The sequence below is a fragment of the Polypterus senegalus genome, chromosome 7, assembly GCF_016835505.1.
Source record: "Polypterus senegalus isolate Bchr_013 chromosome 7, ASM1683550v1, whole genome shotgun sequence".
NCBI lineage: Eukaryota > Metazoa > Chordata > Cladistia > Polypteriformes > Polypteridae > Polypterus > Polypterus senegalus.
Genome location: NC_053160.1, coordinates 85839215 through 85860623, shown reverse-complemented (window position 1 = coordinate 85860623; position 21409 = coordinate 85839215). Strand labels below are relative to the sequence as shown.

The 21409-nt window shown below is 34.4% G+C and overlaps 1 protein-coding gene across 9 annotated transcripts in view; it reads right to left on the bottom strand.

The window, feature by feature from the left end:
• Positions 1–21409, bottom strand: part of LOC120532692 (dmX-like protein 1) — a 315909-nt gene that overhangs the window by 236217 nt on the left and 58283 nt on the right. For all 9 annotated transcript variants that reach the window (XM_039758971.1, XM_039758979.1, XM_039758975.1 and 6 more), the window contains 3 exons: positions 8224–8349; positions 701–778; positions 105–183 (listed from right to left, as the gene is read on the bottom strand). In XM_039758971.1, coding sequence (XP_039614905.1) covers positions 105–183; positions 701–778; positions 8224–8349 — 283 coding nt within the window. The remainder of the gene's footprint in view (positions 1–104; positions 184–700; positions 779–8223; positions 8350–21409) is intronic.

Below are 21409 nucleotides of genomic sequence, written 5' to 3'. Positions count from 1 at the left end.
ATAATTAAGGCATTACTGGATACATCATATAAAGTGCCCTTAATCAAACTCTTAAAATATAAATCTACTAAGATAATTAAAATGAACATAATATAGGCAATTACCTGTAGGATCCCAGGTTAGATTATGTGCTATGGACTGCAAAACAAACTGACCACTTTTCTGCCACTGGTAGTTACATTTCTGAAAGAAGAAAAAAAATTAATCTACTTATTACAAACATGAGTTCATTCTGAATACATACATGTTAGTATTTACCAAAACATTAAACAACATTAGAATACTGAAGTGTTAATGGAATAAAAAGAAGGCCTAAATATTGAATGCTTCAAATTTCTCCATAAAGCAAAGAGTCGCAGAGAAGTTAAACCTATCTTGGTGAAAAGGTACACCAAACCTGAAAAGGGCACCAATCAATTATTAGGAATGCATGTACATACACCCCTAGACTCAACTGCACAGGATTAATTTAGTACCAGCAATTAATCTAAAATACACATTTTTGGTGCATGAGAAAACCAGAGCAACTGCAGAAATTCCACATCCAGGGAGAATAAACTTGACAGAAAACAGAACATAGTCTTTATCTGAAATCAGGTCTGTTTATCTGTGAGGCTGCAATAATAACTACTGTCCTGCTCATTTAAAAATCAAACTCATTTTGTCAACAAACAGAAGAAATGAAAGCACTTTTACTTACTGAAGTGTGCTTATTCCTCTGATTTACTATCTGGACAGGCTCAAAAACACACACAACATTTCCATAAGAGGCTGCAATCTGTAAGAAATGTTTACATTATTTTATTACATGTAAATTAACATAACATTCTCAAACTCAAAAGTTATGGAAATAATCAACATAATATTTAAGGAGCAAAATTTAAATGTAAAATTACATACCACATTTGACATGAGAACCTTCATAACCCCACTCCAGGAAAACAGCAAACTAGGACATGCTATATCTATTAATAAGTTACACAGAAGTTGAAGTCCACACAGGTGTTAAAATACAACAGAAAAAAACGAGAGAACTAGTTCAAGAAACTCCCATTCAATGCGAAACAAAATCTCTAGCTTGTTTTTAAGCATATCTAATGTTGAGGCATTCTGAGTGATATTATAATTTAATTTCATCTTATATATGAAATATGATAAAACATTAAAAGCTAAACTATGTATTGAAAATACCAAGAATGAATATGTAATTTGTCACCAGCAGGATATTTTAATCTTATCTAATGTTGGTAGTCTTCGTTACACTATTGTTCAAATTAAAATATTTTTGTTAGAAAACAGTAAAACATTAAAACTGTCAATTAAAATGGCAAGAATTAAAAATATATCATGTATAAGGAGAGGTGGGTAGTAGCGAGTTACATTTACTCCGTTAAATTTACTTGAATAACTTTTTTTTAAAAAATTGTATTTCTAAGAGTAGTTTTACTGCACCATACTTTTTACTTGAGTACATTTGTGAAGAAAAAACTCTTACTCCACTACATTGGGCAACACTCGAATCGTTACTTTTTTCCCATTAGATATGCTTTGCCAGAGAGAAGCCGCCAGTGGATCTACTGCATGACTGTTTCACCAATCAGACATAGCAATAATAATCACAAGACTCCGTTTCACCAATCAGACGTAGCAACAATAATCACATGGCTCCATTTCATAAATCAGACGCAGCCATGCAGTCACATGACCACACACAAACTGTGGCGGTATAGCTGCACAATCTCCTCACAGACAGCGGACAGGTAAAGAAAGAATACAAGTGGAACCACGGTTTGCAAGCATAATTCGTTCCGGAAATGTGCTCGCAATCCAAAACACTCATATATCAAAGCGAATTTAACCATAAGAAATAACGGAAACTCAGATGATTCGTTCCACAACCCAAAACTATTCATATAAAAATGATTAATACAAAATGTAAAGTAAAAATATATAAAACAAATTAACCTGCACTTTACCTTTGAAAAGAATCATGGCTGGTGTGAGTGAGTTTCTAAATTCGTGTGATTTCACCCAACGGGACGACACACGAAAAGAGCATCCCGAAGGAATGCATGCACCCAGTGCTGTAGCAGTTAGGCGTAAAAGCGAATCCGAAATGATCGCGGTCATGCTATAAGCACCTGCCGTTGATGGGTGATACAAGGAACAAGGAACATTATAAATGCGCAGGGTACAATATTACTTGGCCACTAACCTGGGCATGACCCTGCCTGACTGCTGCGTCTGTGTATAGGAGAGTGGCAGATCCCGCTACAATAAATAACAGAGCTGAATAAAGATGGTGTCGTTAAAGTATTGAGACTCAGCTTTATGTTTTGGGGTGCAAGATGGGGACTCATACGTCACAGCACACACGTGGTCACAATGCTATAGTAAACAGTATACACTCATACAGATGTTGACTATATGAGTGAGGCACGCCGACTGACGATTGCCCATAATCCTGCAGCGAGAGAGAGAAGAACCATCAGCTCAGTTGTGATCATGTGACGCTCGACCGACAAAACATATATGGACTACTTATATTGCAAGACCTCACTCGTTTATCAAGTCAAAATTTATTAAAAACTTTAGCTCATATTGCAAAACACTCACAAACCAAGGTTCTACTTGTACATGAAAAATGAGAGCCAACTCCTGTTGAAGCTTAACCATCACTTTACTGAGTGAAGAACATGCACATTTTAACCAAACATGCACAGACAGTCAAGGTAAAGTGAGACTTCTTGTACATGCGCACAAGGTGCCTTCTTCTAATGTTATTTTCTATAAGCTGTGCTATTTGGAGGGCAAATGAATATGCAGTATTATACTGTCATTGTACAGTATATCTTGTCACTGTAAGTAGTTTGCACTGTTCAAACATACATGTTACCTACTGCAGGTACTGGCTTCAAAAGCTTTGTTGTGAAAAACTGAGATTTGGAACTTTGTGTTATTTGTGCATCTTTATTTTGTAAAGATATTACTTATTTTTACTCATTTTTTTATTATTTGGAAATAGCGGAATTTGCACATTATTTTATATTTTTGTCTGTCGTATTACAACGTTTCTAAAAATTAAATAATTTATTATGATCAAACAGTTACTCAGTACTTGAGTAGTCTTTTCACCAAATACTTTTTTACTCTTACTTGAGTAATTTTTTGGATGACTACGTTTTACTTCTACTTGAGTAATATTATTTTGAAGTAACGCTACTCTTACTTGAGTACAATTTTTGACTACTCTACCCACCTCTGTGTATAAGGTATTAAACTATTCCTCCCCATTGTTTTTTGTTAACAGGAGGCAAATAGAGAAGATATAGTCACAAAAAATTTATTTAGACATGTTCAAAAAAGTTAAAATTGAGAATCGTAGAAAGTACCTATTTTAACTCAGCAAACTTGTTAACTTTGGGTAGATGTTTATATGCAGTAATATAGTATATATAGTATAGTATTATAGTAATATAATATATAAAGAAAAAATGCCACACTTCAAAAACAATGTCATTTTTGATTTCATGACAATATTTATATGCATACTGTATAATAATAAAAAGAGTAACTTAAATAGATTCTACTTCATACCTCATTAATTAATTACATCTGACCTCTTTATTATTCTTAAAATAATCAATATCTAGGGTGACATGGTGACGCAGTGGTAGCACTGCTGCCTCGCAGTAAGGAGACCTGGGTTCGCTTCCCGGGTCCTCCCTCCCACAGTCCAAAGACATGCAGGTTAGGTGCATTGGCAATCCTAAATTGTCCCTAGTTTGTGAACCCCATGACCCTTTAGGATATAGCAGGTTGGAAAATGACTGACTGACTAATCAATATCTATTATTACTAGTGTCCTAATAACAGCACTGCCAAGATCATTAGAGGCAAACTGTGTAAAATACAAATCATTACATAGCATCGCTGCACAGGTAAATCCCATGACATACTGCATATGGCCAGTTGCACTGTGCAATCAATCATTCTGATTACAGGAAATTCTTCAGTAGGAGTGACATTTAAAGTTGGGCCCCACCTAGTCTTGTTGAAGCCAGATGTAAAATATATACGTTTGGAGACAACCATTAATGAATTTTGCTTAAAACTTTATAAGAAAAATTAGACGACTTGCTACATGTCACATTTCTAAACCAATCCAACAACTCATGATTTCTGTATTCAAAGTAGTGGCGGTAATTTTGAACTGCAACAATCAGAAGTGCTCTCATTTGCCTGGTCCGATATAAGGCAAGTTTCTGTTAACAGTGAACCATCTACAGTCGAAAAGACTCCTAAAAAAAACATTGTTTGACATATAAATGTGTGTCACATGTGCAGAAAGCACACTGCACGTTTCAAAACTAAACAGGATTTCACCACTATTCATTACACAATTTTTAGTGGGTTGTCCCCAGACCTGTATTCTAATTTGAAAATAATGTCTGGCCCTACAACTCTAGGCTATACCAATAGCAGAAGCTACAGCTTCTTTTTTGACATGTATTTTTACATATAAATACAGTATATATTCTAGCGATTCTAAAGTTTGTTCTTGAAGTTTCACTTGCATTTAATACTGTTAATGAATACATGACTAAGTGTTTGAAGTGTGACATTCACAAATTAGTACATGTACAATAAAAATTTTTTGAGCCATGACAGATGTTCTCAACCATTAAATATTAAATATCATGAGAGCATACATACATATTCATGGACTGCCTAAGCCCATCTTGTGTTAACTAGGAACATTTCGGGGTTGATTTCGTCCGGTACGGGGGATGGACATCTGAAGCGGAACTCCATTAGTAGCTGTGTTATTTCTTTCTCTTTTTTTATCATCCCAAGATATCCTGTATTGACTAAACCCGAGGAGGCTCAATTACAGTATATCCAAGCATATATTAACATGACTGGCAGAAAGAAGATTCAGAAAAATACGGAAAAGACAGTCAAAGCTCCATCCAAACCAAGACAGGCATCAAGTCCAAGTTCAAGGTACGGTACTTGCTGCACTGAAGATGGATGCAGAAGGAATAAAATTAGAATCGAAGGTCTCCCTGAGAATTGTGAAAGTCCAAACCCAGTGAAATTTGTAGCTAAAATATTCTTTAAAATAATTGGAGAGGGCTTCAAATCAGACAACGAGATAGCAGCAGCTTAACGTATCCCAATCCCTCTAAATCTAGAACTCTTATCGTGTGTTTTGAAAATTTACAGTTTAAGCTTCATATAATGTTACTTCTCAGACAGAAACAAGACATTATATTTAGAAATAACCACATTCATATTTTCCCAGACTTCTCACCCTCAACAGCAGCTAAACATCGCCACATTTTACAACATTAAACAGCGCTTACGGAAAGTCAAGATCAGATACAGCCTCTTGTATCTTGCCAAACTGAAAGTGGACATTCAAGGCAAGCTATACATTTTTACTTCTACGGAGGAAGTAGAAACAGCTTTTTTGAAATATGATCGTTGGTCGCATTCTGTTCAGGCATGACAAAGAAGATCATATTGGCTGTTTGATTTGCCTGCAATGATACTGGTACCATTATTATATATCATATTTACTTCTCGGTCATTTTTTGTTTATGTTTAATGTTTTAATTACAATTACATGCGTATATGTATATAGGTATATGTATGTATGTATGTGCACCTCGTTTGTTTTTTTAAACATCACACCCTTGCATTAGGACTTACTATACTTATCCAGGGCTACTGTTTAACAGAATAAGCATTTGATATTGTTGAATGGAACTATTTTTTTTACCATATTGGAGAAATTTGTGTTTGGCCCGAACATCTGGGCATGGATCAAACTGCTGTATACTTGTCCAAAAGCTTCAGTCTGTATTAACAACATTAATTCAGACTACTTAAAACTAGAACAGGGTACTAGACAAGGATGTCTCTTGTTACCACTGCTGTTTGCAAAAAAAAATTTGCTATCTGCATGGAAAAAATTAAGCAGGACTTGCATGGATGATCTACCCCTCATTTCACTTTAGCTGGAAGAATTAACATTGTCAAGATGATTATCCTTCCTAAGCTTCTTTTTCTTTTTCAAAACATTCCAATATACATCAATAAATCATTTTTTTAAGAAATTAGATTCAACCATAACCTCATTTATTTGAATTCAAAACATTTCACGTTTCATAAAGGCAACCCTACAAAGAAGGTGGCATGGCTTTTCATGACTTTTCATTTTATTACTTGGCATCACATATACAAGCTATAAAAACATGGACATTGACACAAATAGGTGAGCAGACACAGGTTTGGTCCACAATAGAAATAAAATCCTGCAGTAGTACTTCTTTCACTACCTTCAAATCAGAAACTTTGTTAAACAAAACCTACCCAATTTACCTCACCTCCCACCTACCTCTATATCGAAAGAAATTTTGATCAGTCTTGAGGACTCAAACAGCATTTCTGTAATGTATAAAAACATTTTCAAGTCCCTCCCTTTCAAAGATGCCAGAGTACAGTGGGAAAAGGATCTCTCACTCAACATCTTACAAAAGGAATGGAAGGTAGCAATGCACAGAATTCACTCGAGCTCCATATGTGCAAAGCATACAATTATTCAACTTAAAATTATATATCAAGCACATCTTACTCGTTCAAAATTTTCCAAAATGTTTCCCGGGCAAGATCCAACCTGCGAACGTTGCAATCAAGCTCCAGCCTCACTGGGCCATATGTTTTGGGCATGGAGCAAATTAACATCATTTTGGACAAAACATTTTAAATGCCTCTCAGACAAATTGTAATTTCCTTTACTACATATTGGCACATAGACTTATCTTGCTCAGCTGGAAGAATCCTAACTCACCTCTTTTAAGTCAGTGGATAACTAATGTTACATATTACCTAAAATTGCAAAAAATCAAATTCTCTCTTAGAGGATCTGAAAAAATTTTTTTTTCAAAACCTGGCAGGATCTGATAAATAACATTTTAGAATAAGCATTTAAAATTGAGGAAGTGGATTCTCTCCCGTCTTTTTCTATTCTATCTTTATTTATTTATTTACATATTTTTACTATTATTGAAGTGCTACTCTCCTTCTCATGGGGGGGGGGTTGATTTGTTTCAAACCAGTTTTGTTAAATTTGACTTGTTATGGAATGTTATTTGGTTTTAATAAAATATAAAAAAACTAGAAACATTTCACCTTCGAGGAACCAAATAAGCCTAGATTATAAAAGAAAGCTTTTTCAAGTTTCAGCTTAGTGTTGATTTAACAACTCTGCTTTGTGGAATACCACCCTGGACAGAATCCAAAGACTGGTCATAAATATAGTAATATGAGTTAAATGGAAAGATCTTTACATATAAGAAGTTAATTGACTTAAATAAAATGTATGTGGAATTTAGCAATTTAGAAATCCTGATAAAGTATCTCAATGAGGTATTGGGACAGAGTATAAATAAACAAAGGAACTTCTTACGTGTAGACACTCAATGCCTACATGTGATACTAAGTATCAAACACCACAATAAACAATGACCATTACAATTATAACACTCATTTTATTCAACTGTTCACATAAAGAAAGAAATCACTGGCAATGACATTGTGTGTTACATCCTCTGGCAGCACATAGAAAAGGAGAACTGAAAGCTTAAAAAAAGAAACATTTTTCATGACTATAACATTATTAACTAATCAAGCTGCCATCCCACTTATTATTGACCAATTAAAAAATAATATGAGCTTATGTGTCTTATGAGAATGCAATCAATCAATCAATTCCTCATTCAAAGTGCATGATTATCCTATTTTTCCTTCCTTATTATTAATAATCAAACTTCACCTCTTGCTTAAACTACCTGGTAGCAACCAGAAAGGTAACACATTTAACTACTGGTAGACATTTTATTGACTTTTCATTTACAATTAAAAGTGAGCAATTATCAACTTACCTTTATCTCAAAGTTATCATTAATAAATATCACTGTTGCAATATCCTAGAGGATGCCAAATACTTCTTAAAATAGTTAAAGTGTAATTTGTAATCTTAAACATAAAAAATGGTTTATGATAAATTTTCATGTTTTAGTAACACTGCAGAAAAAATAGATAAATATGCTTATTGCCACATTTACTGCTGGGGAATGCATGTAATATTTCCTTTTAGCTACATTATATAGCATGACAAATCAACAAATAATTTATGAAGACTACTGCTCCTACCTTGCCCTGTTGAACAGAGCAATCCACACATCCAACTTGAATATTTCCATTTTTTGCCCCTGGAATAATTTGTAGTCTTTCAAAGTTACTGCCTAGAATGACAATATCACATCCTGATGCATAAGCCTGTGGAAAAAGAGGAAACTTTATATAAAGCAAAACTGAATGAAATAAACAGAATACAAAAATAAATCATAAAAAGAAACCCAATTGTCATAAGCAAACTTACAATACAAGTGACACATGCCCTATTTAGTTACCTTGAAATTAATTACAAGCTTTAGAGACTTTCTAGCTTTTAACTTGTGTGATAGTCTACTTTAAAGTTTTCCTCTTCCCATTTTATATCTTAATAGCCAAAAAGTGCTGTTTACAAAATATTGTTCACAACTCACACGCATTTGTCTTAATTAAAAGTCACAGTGTCACCTGGAAGGAAAAACTAACTTATTTAAACTAACTTATAATTTAAAAAAAAAATCATAAGGAGTGACTTCTTAATGATGAACAAGCTAAAGGTAGCCATGTGTTTCTCAGTGATCATCTTACACAGAGGGCATGTTTACACAAATGTTTTATGCCTCACATCCTCTTCATTTTGTCTTTGCCAAGTCACATACAGTAGGTGCAGTATAAACCTCCTAAAAAATTTAGCATTCACTCATGACCTATATTTAAGAATAAAATAATGTACAATCACATTATAAAATATAAACTGTTATTTTGCTTTTTAAAACTCAATTTCATAAATCATGGTCAGATGACTTAAGTAATTAGTTGCAGTACCTGTGTATAACTGGTATCTGTCTACCAGGCAGTGTGAAGTGACACATCAAACAAAGGTCGTGTAATAAATCTGTAATAGTACAGCAGTGGACACAAGGCATCTTTTCTATTGTATTTATTTTGATGGATTCCTATTTACATGTTTCTACTATACATAACATTTTTTCTTGCTGAAAAAAATTCAACATTTTTGGCTTGTTTTTTCTGGGGTAAACATAACAAGCTACAGCAAATGCCTTGTAATTTTCATAGTCCGTGCCACATAGTATTAGTATTTTTTTACTCAATGCAAAGTCTGAAGACTAAAGCAATACAAGAGCACTTTTGGGAGCATAGTGAAGTATTGCTATAGCAAATTGTCTATAATTAAACTATAGGCCACAGGTGTTAACGGTTTATTTTTTATTAACAAAATTAAATTCTGTGGGTTTATTGTTCAGTAACCATAAAGATAACAAAATAAATAAAAATTTCATAAAATACATACTTTACTAAATATGTACAAAAATATTTATACATAATACATATGGCATAGAAGAAAACACTTCTCATAACAACATAATTGCTTAACATTTTTCTGTAACATCTCTCTGAAACAATACTTGATTTCTCTAACAATTATATATATTCTCATGCAATCATTTAATTGATATTGGCAATTAAACACTGTCTAAATGTAAATATACATGCACTTATAGGTTTTAATCATTTTTAATCATTAATTGTACTACAGCTTTTTTGCTGTTGTAAAATATACATTTACTATTTTTAAACAAGTGTTTTTTTTTCTTCAGTATATGAGCTAAACATTGTTTGATGTAATTATAAATATGGATTAGAATTTTAACTATACAGTACTTGCTTCTTACCAAAATGTGTGCTGTATGACACACAGAAACAAATAATAAACATTATAAAAATCACAAAACAGGCTTATAAGGCAAAGTTTTCTTTTAAGCTAAAAAGCCTATTGTTTACTAAGCAGCAACTTCAAATTCATCTTTTCTTTTTCTTAAACTTAAAACAAGCTTGCTGTCCAAACTCAGTGTCCATTTTATTTTTAAAGGAAAAAATAAAAGGTTTGATTTCTTGCCATTTGTAGACTACATCGTAATCTACATAGTGTCTAATTGCACAGGATGATATATCTAATTCATTTTTCTCATTTTATTACTCCACTAAAGGCTAATATTATTCCAATCTTCTCTCACTCTCTGGGTAAAAAAAAAAAAAAAAGCTTTCACTTGCTGCTCTTTCTTTACACTGCAGGAAGTTTGGTGCAAAAAATAAAAATAAAAGAGACATGCATTGGCTCAAATATTGCAACACCTTGAAGGGGAAAACAACTAAATTACAATAAAGCTCAGAAAAGCATGGGATAAAAAGATAGTTTTTTGTGATAGTCCAATTTGCTGATCATAGATCAAGTCTTTTTTTGTGAAAATTGGCAGATTTTAATTGGCTGCTGATCGATATTCCTACTTCAAATACAACAATCAAAGAGATAAGGGCTGGTTGATATGGAGGAAAAATGATGAGAGACTAAACTTGCAACCCAAAAATTAACTCTGGAGGCAATATGGCCTCTCACAGGGTAGCCTGGAGCCAGGATAAAAAAATGTGAGGGGGGAAATACTTGGTTAAATAAAGAGTTACATGTAAATTGTAGAAATTTAACCTGTACTTATTAGATAAAAGGCATGCATCTGCCACAGCAAAGAGCAAAAGTGAAAGAGACAGAACTAGAGCATGAGAGGGCAAGAATAGGAAAAAGGATAATGCATCATATTAACAAACAGAAAAATGCATGCTGCATCTTTGAAATCCTAACTTCCAATAACCTACATAAGCATAAAACATTAAACAAACTGCTGAACTTTTCTGTCAAGGTTCAGACAGAGGTTTAGGAGGCACAGTGCAGTCAACAAAATGTGCCAAAAGTAGGATGGAAAATTAAATCTACAATCTCTTACTTTTCTGTAATCTGGCACTAAATTAAAATTTCTGTGCAAACATTTAACCAATGACAATTCTTTATGCAAAGCCAGTATCAAATTTCTTGGGCTTTAACATCACCAATAGAGAGCTTCACAAGGGCGTACTCTTGAGCCACTAAGGGACTGCAGTAGGACCAGCAATGGACAACCTAACTTCCCTGGAATGCTAGTATAACTCAGAGGCACTGGCTTTAATCTTTTCACTTAAAAACAATATTTGCATCAAAATCAGTAACAGTGAGTATAAAAATGGTACATAGAATTAAAGATTAAGACTCTTAGCAAAAGCAATATGCTGGTGACACTCAAGATGGTCCAATTCCTTAATAACAGCTTAAATATCCTCGATTGAAAAATTAGACAGAGAGAGTTCTTCGTAAAAGTGTCTTTTTTTGTTTATTAACCCTACCCCTAACCCAAGTAGCATCTGAGAGAGAAGATGTCTTCATTCAAATGACAGAGGATCCCCAAATCCAGGTGTGAAAAACTTGTTGCATCTTTCCCAAGAAGACTCATGGCTCTATTAGCTCAAAAGGGTGCTTCTACTAAATACTGAGAAAAGGGTCTGAATACTTAGGACCAGGTGATATTTCAGTTTTTCTTTTTTAATAAATCTGCAACAATTTCAAAAATTCTTTTTTTTGTCTGTCAATATGGGGTGCTGTGTGTACATTAATGAGGAAAAAAATTAATTTAAATGATTTTAGGAAATGGCTGCAATATAACAATGAGTGAAAAATTGAAGGGGGTCTGAATACTTTTCCGTACCCACTGTATATAAAATGTGAAATTCCCAATAAGTTTCATGTGTCACATGACCCTCTTCCTATTGAAAAAACAAAAGTTGGATCCAAAATGGCCGACTTCAAAATGGCCATCATGGTCACCACCCATCTTGAAAAGTTTTCCCTCTCACATATACTAATGTGCCACAAACAGGAAGTTAATATCACCAACCATTCCCATTTTATTAAGGTGTATCCATATAAATGGCCCACCCTGTATGTATGTATGTATGTATATATGTATATATATATATATATATATATATATATATATCTATACTAATAAAAGGCAAAGCCCTCACTCACTCACTCACTCACTGACTCATCACTAATTCTCAAACTTCCCGTGTGGGTGGAAGGCTGAAATTTGGCAGGTTGATTCCTTACAGCTTCCTTACAAAAGTTGGACAGGTTTTATATCGAAATTCTACGCGTAATGGTCATAACTGGAAGCAGTTTTCTCCATTTACTGTAATGGAGATGAGCTTCAACGCCGTGGGGGGAGTTTCGTGTGACATCATCACGCCTCCCACGTAATCACGCAGTACATAGAAAACCAGGAAGACCTCAAAAAGCGCTCAAGAAAACATGCATTATATAATTGAGAAGGCAGCGAAACAATAAGAAGCGAGTTCTGCTACTTGAAACAAAGCACGATGTAAACCTACACTTTAAATTAAGTTCATAGACAGGCTGCGCTGGCGTTTGTAATTTAGTGCCTGCCCATATAAGGCCATCCGTCAGCGGCAATCCAATAGCAAACTGCCACGGGTAAATATTCACGGGTGAAGGACTGTGCTTATGGAGAGGAAGATGAGATGGTCAGGGTGGTGTTTGACACAAACTCAGCGAAACTGCCAGAGAAAGTTTTAAGTGCCAGGACTAAGGTAACATTAAATAAAGCTATGGACATAGCACGAGATGGCACCAGCACAGCTGGGAACCTTGATGCAAGTACACCGAGTGGCTCACGTGAACTGATGCAGTGCACAGATAAAAGCAACAGTTCCAAAGAGCTGAACAAAACCGAATTACACAATTGAAAAGGCAGCAAAAAATATGAAGCGTCTGATAAGCATATTCATAAATGCAGCTACTGTGGAAACAAAGCACACGGTGGAAAAAGTCAATGTCCCGCTAAAGGAAGACAGGGTAAAAAAAAACCCGTGCATGCAGTTTGTCACATCACAGATAAAAAGGAAGACGAGCTGTTTATTGATGCAGTAAGGAACTAATCGATGAATGAAACCTCTTATCTTTACAGCGATTGACAAACACGGAATGTAACTTGAACACATGTACAAATACGAGCCTGATTGAAAGAAATAATGATAATCAAATCCTTGATGACAGCAACATTCAATAACACTCACAAAACAATTACTGTATATTGACAATCATGTTACGTTATTTTTAAAATGTTCCCTTTTCTTTTCATAACTTCTACTTCTCCACTGCGATACGGGTATATATATAAATGTATATCTATAGCCCGATCTACAATACATACTTTAGCATAGACAAGCGGTGGCGCAATTGTAGAGTCTTAAGCCTCTAACGCCGACATTCGAGGTTCGATTCGAGAGGGATGTACTGACTATGTACGCGCTACCGATTCATTTTACCTTCCCATCTCCTTGGTTTGGGACGTATGAAAAATATTAGGTTAACGCAGAATCATGTTACGTTATTTTTAAAATTTTCCCTTTCTTAGCACAAGCACAGTTGAGAAGCTTCGATGCATGTACTCCATAACGCGTTAAAAAATAACGCATTTAATCACACTTTCAATTCCAAGCAAGCGGAACTTTTGTCAATGCATGATTTCCTGGTACATCCATTACACTGATGCACACATCACAGCTACAAAAATGTTAGAGTCGGAATAAAGCGCGTTCCTACGACTGATCATTTCGACTACCCGAAAGCCTTGATAAAAGCATGGTTTTGTGCACACTGAAAAGCAAGCAAAATTAGATGCATTACAGAAAGCGGACTTTGTGGCTCTTACTGGGGATCATTGGACTTCCGTGACCGTTAGTAATTCTAAATACATCTAATTACAAAATGTTCAATGATCACACTGTTTTAGCCTAATGTACAAAATAATTTTGGCTAATGTTACTCAGAGTTTAAAGAGTAAGCTGGTCAAATTACCTTTTATGTTTCTGACTTATTTTTTAAGAAGAAAAACTGCACTTTATGGTGAAATTTTGGTTATTATTATTTAAAGACAATACTATTCTGAAAATGTACTTAAAGTACTTAAACTACCACTTTATTTTTAAGTCTGCCCAATTTTAACCAGGGATGATATTTTTGTTTCTGTTTTGAATTCAAATGCAGTTTAAAAGCTTTTTTTTCAGAAATTAAAACAGCTTCAGTTTACAATATTCATGTCCATGTCTATTATTTGATTCTGTAAGCCCACTAAAACCGTTTTAAATAAAAAAAAATTTGCGATTTGGGGCAAATTTACGTGTCGATTACATACGATTAATCAAGATTAATTCTTACACAGCCTCTAATTAATTGGATTAATTTTTTAATCGAGTCCCACCTAATATATATATGTAGATTTGTATATATATGTGTATATACAGTATATATGTAGATATGTATATGTTGTATATACAGTATGTATATATGTGTGTGTGTATATATACAGTATGTGTATATATATGTATATGTATATATATGTATGTGTGTATATGTATATATATATAACTGTATATATATATATATATATGTGTATAGATGTATATATATATATATATATATATATATATATATATATATATATATATATATATATATGCCAGCAACACTCATGACAATTACAAAACAATTACATTGTCAATCATGTTACGTTATTATTAAAATGTTTCCTTTTCTTTTTACTTCTCAGCTGCCAATGCAGCTATTTTGCTATATATATATATATATATATATATATATATATATATATATATATAAATAGATAGATATGACAACAACACTCATATCAATGACAAAACAATTACATTAACAATCATCTTACGTTATTTTTAAAATGTTTGCTTTTCTTTTTCATAACCTCTTTAACACACTACTTCTCCGCTGCGAAGCGCAGGTATTCTGCTAGTATATATACACATATATATATATATATATATATATATATACACACACATACACATATATATATATATATATATATATATATATATATATATACATATATATATATATATACACACACATATATATATATATATATATATATATATACATACATACATATACATATACATACACACGCACACAAACACACACTGTATATAGCAAAATCCCCGCGTATACCACATTGTCAGTTCAGCAGTCCGGTTGTAATATGACCAAGCTGTGCACGGAGATTACTTTTGAGAATGCAACGTATAGTTTTGTCCAGGAGGAAAGCAATGTTGCCTCAAATCAATGGCAACCTTTTGTGGGGTGTGTCCCTGAGACTTAATTGTCATCGCGAAGCAGAGCCTTACTGGAAATTTGAGGCATCTCAATTGAAATGGGAGATAAGAGGGTATAACGGTGATGCCAGGAATACATTCAGAGTTTGGCACTCTGCTGTTTTTTTGTGTAGCTGCCTTCAAACAGCTTCTCTGCTGCTTTATAAACGAACGCCATATAAGGCCGTCGTGTCTCCTTGCTTCGTGGATCTGTACTGTTTTATTGTTCGTTTATTACGATTCTTATAGTTATTGTGTAGCTATTCGAGACTTACTGTACTGTTCAGGTACCCATTTCCTTTATTTAATCCGCAGCTTGTACGCTATTTTTTGTTCGTTTATCACGATTAGAGATATTTATTGATTCCCTTCTTTAGCTAACTGCCTGCTCATATAAGGCGCTCCGCTGGCTTTTTGTGAAGCAGCCTTTACACAGCTTCTTCGCGGTTTTATAAACGAACGACGTATAAAGCCATCCACTTTCCTTGCTTTGCAAAGGAAGCTGCCTTTTTATTTAATCCACGGGTTCTCCGCTGTTTTATTGTTCGTTTATTATGATTATTATAGTTCTCTTTATATATCACGTTGTCAGTTCAGCACTCTGGTTGTAATATGACGAAGCTCACTCTTGAGAATGCAACGTATAGTTGTCCAGGAGAAAAGCAATCTTGCCTGAAATCAATGGCAACCTTTTGTAGGGTCTGTCCCTGAGACTTATTACTTGTCATCGCGAAGCAGAGCCTTATTGGAAATTGGAGGCATCTGAATTGATATGGGAGATCAGAGGGTGTAACGGGGATGCGAGGAATACATTGAGTGTGGAGAAACTCTAGAGACAGCGTGTGTATTAACTTGTGGATTTTTCTGTGGATTTTCCCATCCAACCTGATGGCGCTTGAGAGGTGCTGCAAACAGGAATGGGTGAAACTGGCCAAGGATAGGTGTGCCAAGCTTGTGGCATCATATTCAAAAAGACTTGAGGCTGTAATTGCTGCCAAAGGAGCATCGACAAAGTATTGAGCAAAGGCTGTGAATACTTATGAAAATGTGCTTTCTCAATTTTTTTATTTTTAATAAATTTACAAAAACCTCAAGTAAACGTTTTTCACATTGTCATTATGGGGTGTTGTGTGTAGAATTCTGAGGAAAAAATGAATTAAATCCATTTTGAAATAAGACTGACATAACAAAATGTGGAAAAAGTGATGCACTGTGAATACTTTCTGGATGCATTGTATTCCTTCTACTCACCAGTGCATCATTGCTACTCAAGAATTGATTTCTTTATAGATAATAATTTCTTGCCGACAATTAAATCTTGCAAGTACAACGCTATTGTTATTTCTGACCATGCCCCTCTGATCTTGGAGCTAAAATCATTATGTCCCACACACTCATCTCACAGATGCCGTCTTAACACACTTCTATTAGCAGACGAGAACTGTACAGAATTTATATCCAAACAAATCAGTTTCTTCCTAGAGACAAATACTTCCTCAGAGGTCTCTGCAGGAATACTCTGGGAAACTCTAAATGCTTTCTTAAGAGGACAGATTATTTCATACCTTTCCCACAAAAATAAATTAGAAACCAAGAAGGTATCAGAGCTAACCAGTGAAATTACTAGAATAAATGAAGAACATGCCAGGTGCCCAAGTGAAGCTCTTCATAGGAAAAGGCAGGCTCTGCATTCAGAGCTCAACCTGAAACTGAACAACTAATTTTTAAATCAAGACATCATTACTATGAACACGGAGAGAAAGCTAGTAAAATCTTAGCTGAACAAATCCACAAGCAAGAAGTTTGCAATGCAATCCCAACAATCACCAACACGAACAGAGATAAAATCATTGACCATAAAATACTGCACGCATTTAGAGACTACTATAAATCTTTATATTCTACCGAGTTTAAAGATGACAACACACAATCTAATGCATTTCTGGATACATTACAGATAGCACAAATAGATACTTTTAGTGCAGAGGAACTGAATAAACCTTTGGTGCTATCATAATTACTAGATGCTATAAAGTCACTTCAAAGCAGGAAAGCATAAGGCCCTGAAGGCTACTCTGAAGAATTTTATAAGAAATTCTCCTCTTCAGCTAGCTCCCCTCTAATTAGCAACATTTACAGAAGCTAGACACAATCAAATTCTACCTCAAACTTTTCGTCAAGCATTAATCACTGTCTTTCCTAAACAAAATAAGGACTTATTGCAATGTGCATCATACAGATCAATTTCACTTCTGAATAATGATGTTAAGATACTCTCAAAAATTCTATCTAGAAGGATGGAGAAAGTGCTGCCTTCGGTAATATCACAAGATCAAACTGGATTTATTAAAGGCCAACACTTAGCTTCCAATCTTCGATGCCTGTTTAATGTAATATATTCACCACCAAAGTCAAACTCCACAGAGATATTATTATCGTTGGATGCAGAAAAAGTATTTGACATGACTGAATGGAACTACCTTTTCATTACATAAGAGAAATTTGGGTCTGGCCCGAACATTGGTGCATGGATCAAACAACTGTATACCAATGCAGAAGCTTCAGTTTGTATTAACAACATTTGTTCAGACTACTTAAACTAGAACGTGGTACCACACAAGGATGCCCCTTGTCACCACTGCTACTTGCAATCCCCACTGAACCACTGCCAGTTCACTGTCAAAATGCTTATCAGATAAAGGGGATTATCAGAGAAGGAGTTGAACAGAAAATTTCTCTATATGCAGATATTATAGTACTGTATATATCAGACCCACAAAATACTGCGCCTGCAGTCTTAACAGCACTTACAGAATATTAAAAGACCTCTGGTCTCAGAATTAATTTGAACAAAAGTGTGCTCTTTCCAATGAATTAAATCATACAATATTTGATTGGACACCTTCCCTTTTATCAATGCAGATCAGTTTAAATGCCTAGGGGTAAATATCATAACATAAAGCTCTTTATCAACAAAATTTCACCGTCTGTATGGAAAAAATTAAGCAAGACTTGCATAGATGGTCAACCCTTCATCTAAATCTAGCTGGAAGAATTAACATTAAGATGAATATCATCCCTAAGCTTCTCTTTTTATTTCAAATCATTCCAATATACATCAATAAATAATTTTTTAAGCAATTAGATTCAACCATAACCCCATTTATTTGGAAGTCAAAACATCCATGTATGCAAAGTGCAAACATACAAAGACCTAAGGCAGAAGGTGGCATGACTTTACCTAATTAATCTATCTATCTATCTAACTTTAAGTTTTATTACTGGGCAGCAAACATACAAGCTATAAAAACCTGGATGCAAATAGATATTTCAGCTGGAGGCACCTTAATGGATGAGGTCTCCAGGACTCTAAGCAAATCCAAATCATATTATGCGATATCATCTACTGTTAAATTCTGCTCCGTCCTTCTAAAATTTTTATTTTTATACTGTATTGAGGATTTGTTCTGTTCTGTGTATTGTATTGACCCCCTTCCTTTTGACACCCACTGCACGCCCAACCTACCTGGAAAGGGGTCTCTCTTTGAACTGCCTTTCCTAAGGTTTCTTCCATTTTTTTCCCTACAAGTGTTTTTTTTAATTAGGAGTTTTTACTTGTCTTCTTATAGAGGCAAGGCTGGGGGGCTGTCAAGAGGCAGGGCCTGTTAAAGCTCATTGAGGCACTTCTTGTGTGATTTTGGGCTATACAATAATAAATTGTATTGTATTGTAAATAGATGAACATACACAGGCTTGATCCGCAGTAGAAATAAAATCCTGCAGTACTTCTTTATATTCCCTGCTTTGTGCCCCAATAAATGCAAGTTATCGCCAATATACTAATAACACAATTGTACTTCACTCACTCAGAATATGGAACCAATGCAGAAAGCATTTTAAGATGGAGAATCTTTTATCTGTGGCACCTCTACATGAGAACCACCTTTTTCAACCCTCACAAACATATGCAGTATTTAATATCTGGAAAACATTTGGGATTAAATTGCTTAGAGATCTTTATATAGACAACATCTTTGCATCCTATGAACAATTACATTCCAAATTTAACTTTCCAGCAACACATTTCTTTCACTATCTTCAAACTTTGTTAAACTTTGTTAAACAGAACCTGCCCGATTTTCCTCATCTCGCACCCTCCTCTATGCTGAAAAAAATATTGCTCAGTTTCGAGAACTCAGACAGCATTTCTGCAATATATAAAATTATTTTACAGTCCCTCCCTTTCAAAGATCCAAGAGGACAATGGGAAAAAGATCTCTCACTCAACATATCAGAAAAGGAGTGGAAGGTAGCAATGCAGAGAATTCACTCGAGCTCCATATGTGCAAAGCATACAATTATTCAACTCAAAATTATATATCGAGCACATCTGTCTCGCTTAAAACTGCCCAAAATGTTTCCAGGGCAAGTTCCAACCTGCGAACGCTGCAATCAAGTTCCAGCCTCACTGGGTCACATGTTTTGGACCTGCACCAAATTAACATCATTCTGGACAAAACTTTTTAAGTGCCTTTCAGACAGCCTTGGTGTCACAATCCCTCCGAACCCATTAACAGCTGTGTTTGGTGTTCTTCCAGAAGGGCTTAAAATGATGAATGACAAACAAACTGTGATTGCCTTCACTACACTATTGGCACGCAGACTTATTTTGCTAAACTGGAAGAATCTTAACTCTCCTCTTTTAAGTCAGTGGGTAACTGATGTTTTATACTTCTTGAAATTGGAAAAAATCTAATTCTCAGTAAGAGGATCTGTGCAGAACTTTTTCAAAACCTGGCAGGATCTAATCAATAATATTTTAGAATAAGCTCTTAAAGCACTGAGGAAGTAATTCTCTTCCCATTTCTTTATCTTCATCCGCCTATTAAACTTAGCAATTTATGTATTTGTACAAGCTTTAAGTTTTACTCCGTTGGCCATGCTCTCTTTCTCAGGGGTAGAGGTTGATTTGTTTTCCATCCTATTTTTTGTAAAAATTGATCTATTTGCATGGAATTACAATAAAATCAATAAAATTTATTTAAAAAAAATCTAAACACATTAAATAGTTGTCTTTTATCCACAGCTTTCAAACTTTATTACCAGGTTCTAGACTAGAATTTTAAATTTCATTTTTTATGAAATTATATGTAAATTTACATTCCACTTTCTATATTTAAGGATGTATCTGAGAGGAAACATAACTGCTGTATCAGTTGCAAGTCAAACAAAGTATCTCTTGATGGCAGCTTATTTTAACTAAGCCACTCAGAACTTTTTCCAGTGGCATCTATACAAAGACAATGAATCAGTGGGATTAAATTAGTCATTTGTAACTCACATATACCAGAAATGACTCCGCTTAAGGAGAGCCTATATGAAGGTTACTCATAACACTCAACATTAATGAAAATGACATCCTTAAATTCATTATCAAATCTGCTTAATCTAGTTTGGGGGCCTTAAAGTACCCCAGCAAAATCAGGTGCAAGACAGGAACCAAAAAGTATAGGCCACCATTTTTATGCAAGCACAAACAAACTCTCATACAGGAGAGTTTTAAAGATTAAAAATTAACTTTACCTTTAAGATGTTGGTGAGGGGAGACTCACCACTGTCATTTCCCTATTACTGAAAAGAAAACAAATTTAAACATGGCAAAATTCTCATATTACCAACCCACAGTATTTCTCAACTGCCTTTCTAATCACAAACCATAGGAAAAGTTGTTACACATGAGTTAGTGTAATATAGTTTCTTATGTCCTATATTAGCAGTTTCATTTTTATTTTAAACAAGCCCATAATACTGACACACCTTTAGGCTGAGAAGTAAATGATTTACTTTTTAACTTTGCCAATGGCTGCTGCTCTGTTTTGCGTCTGCTGTACCTACCAGTTGTATATAACAGTGTAAACCAGGGGTGCCCACACTTTTTTGGCTTGCGAGCTACTTTAAAATTGGCAAGGTCGAAATGATCTACCTACACTAAAAAATTATATATATATATATATATATATATAATATACCTACACACACTGAGTATACTTTATACATAAAATATATGTTGTCGTACCTTGCATAACTGAATAACCTTTATGTCAATACATTTATGGTCACTACAGTATTTGGA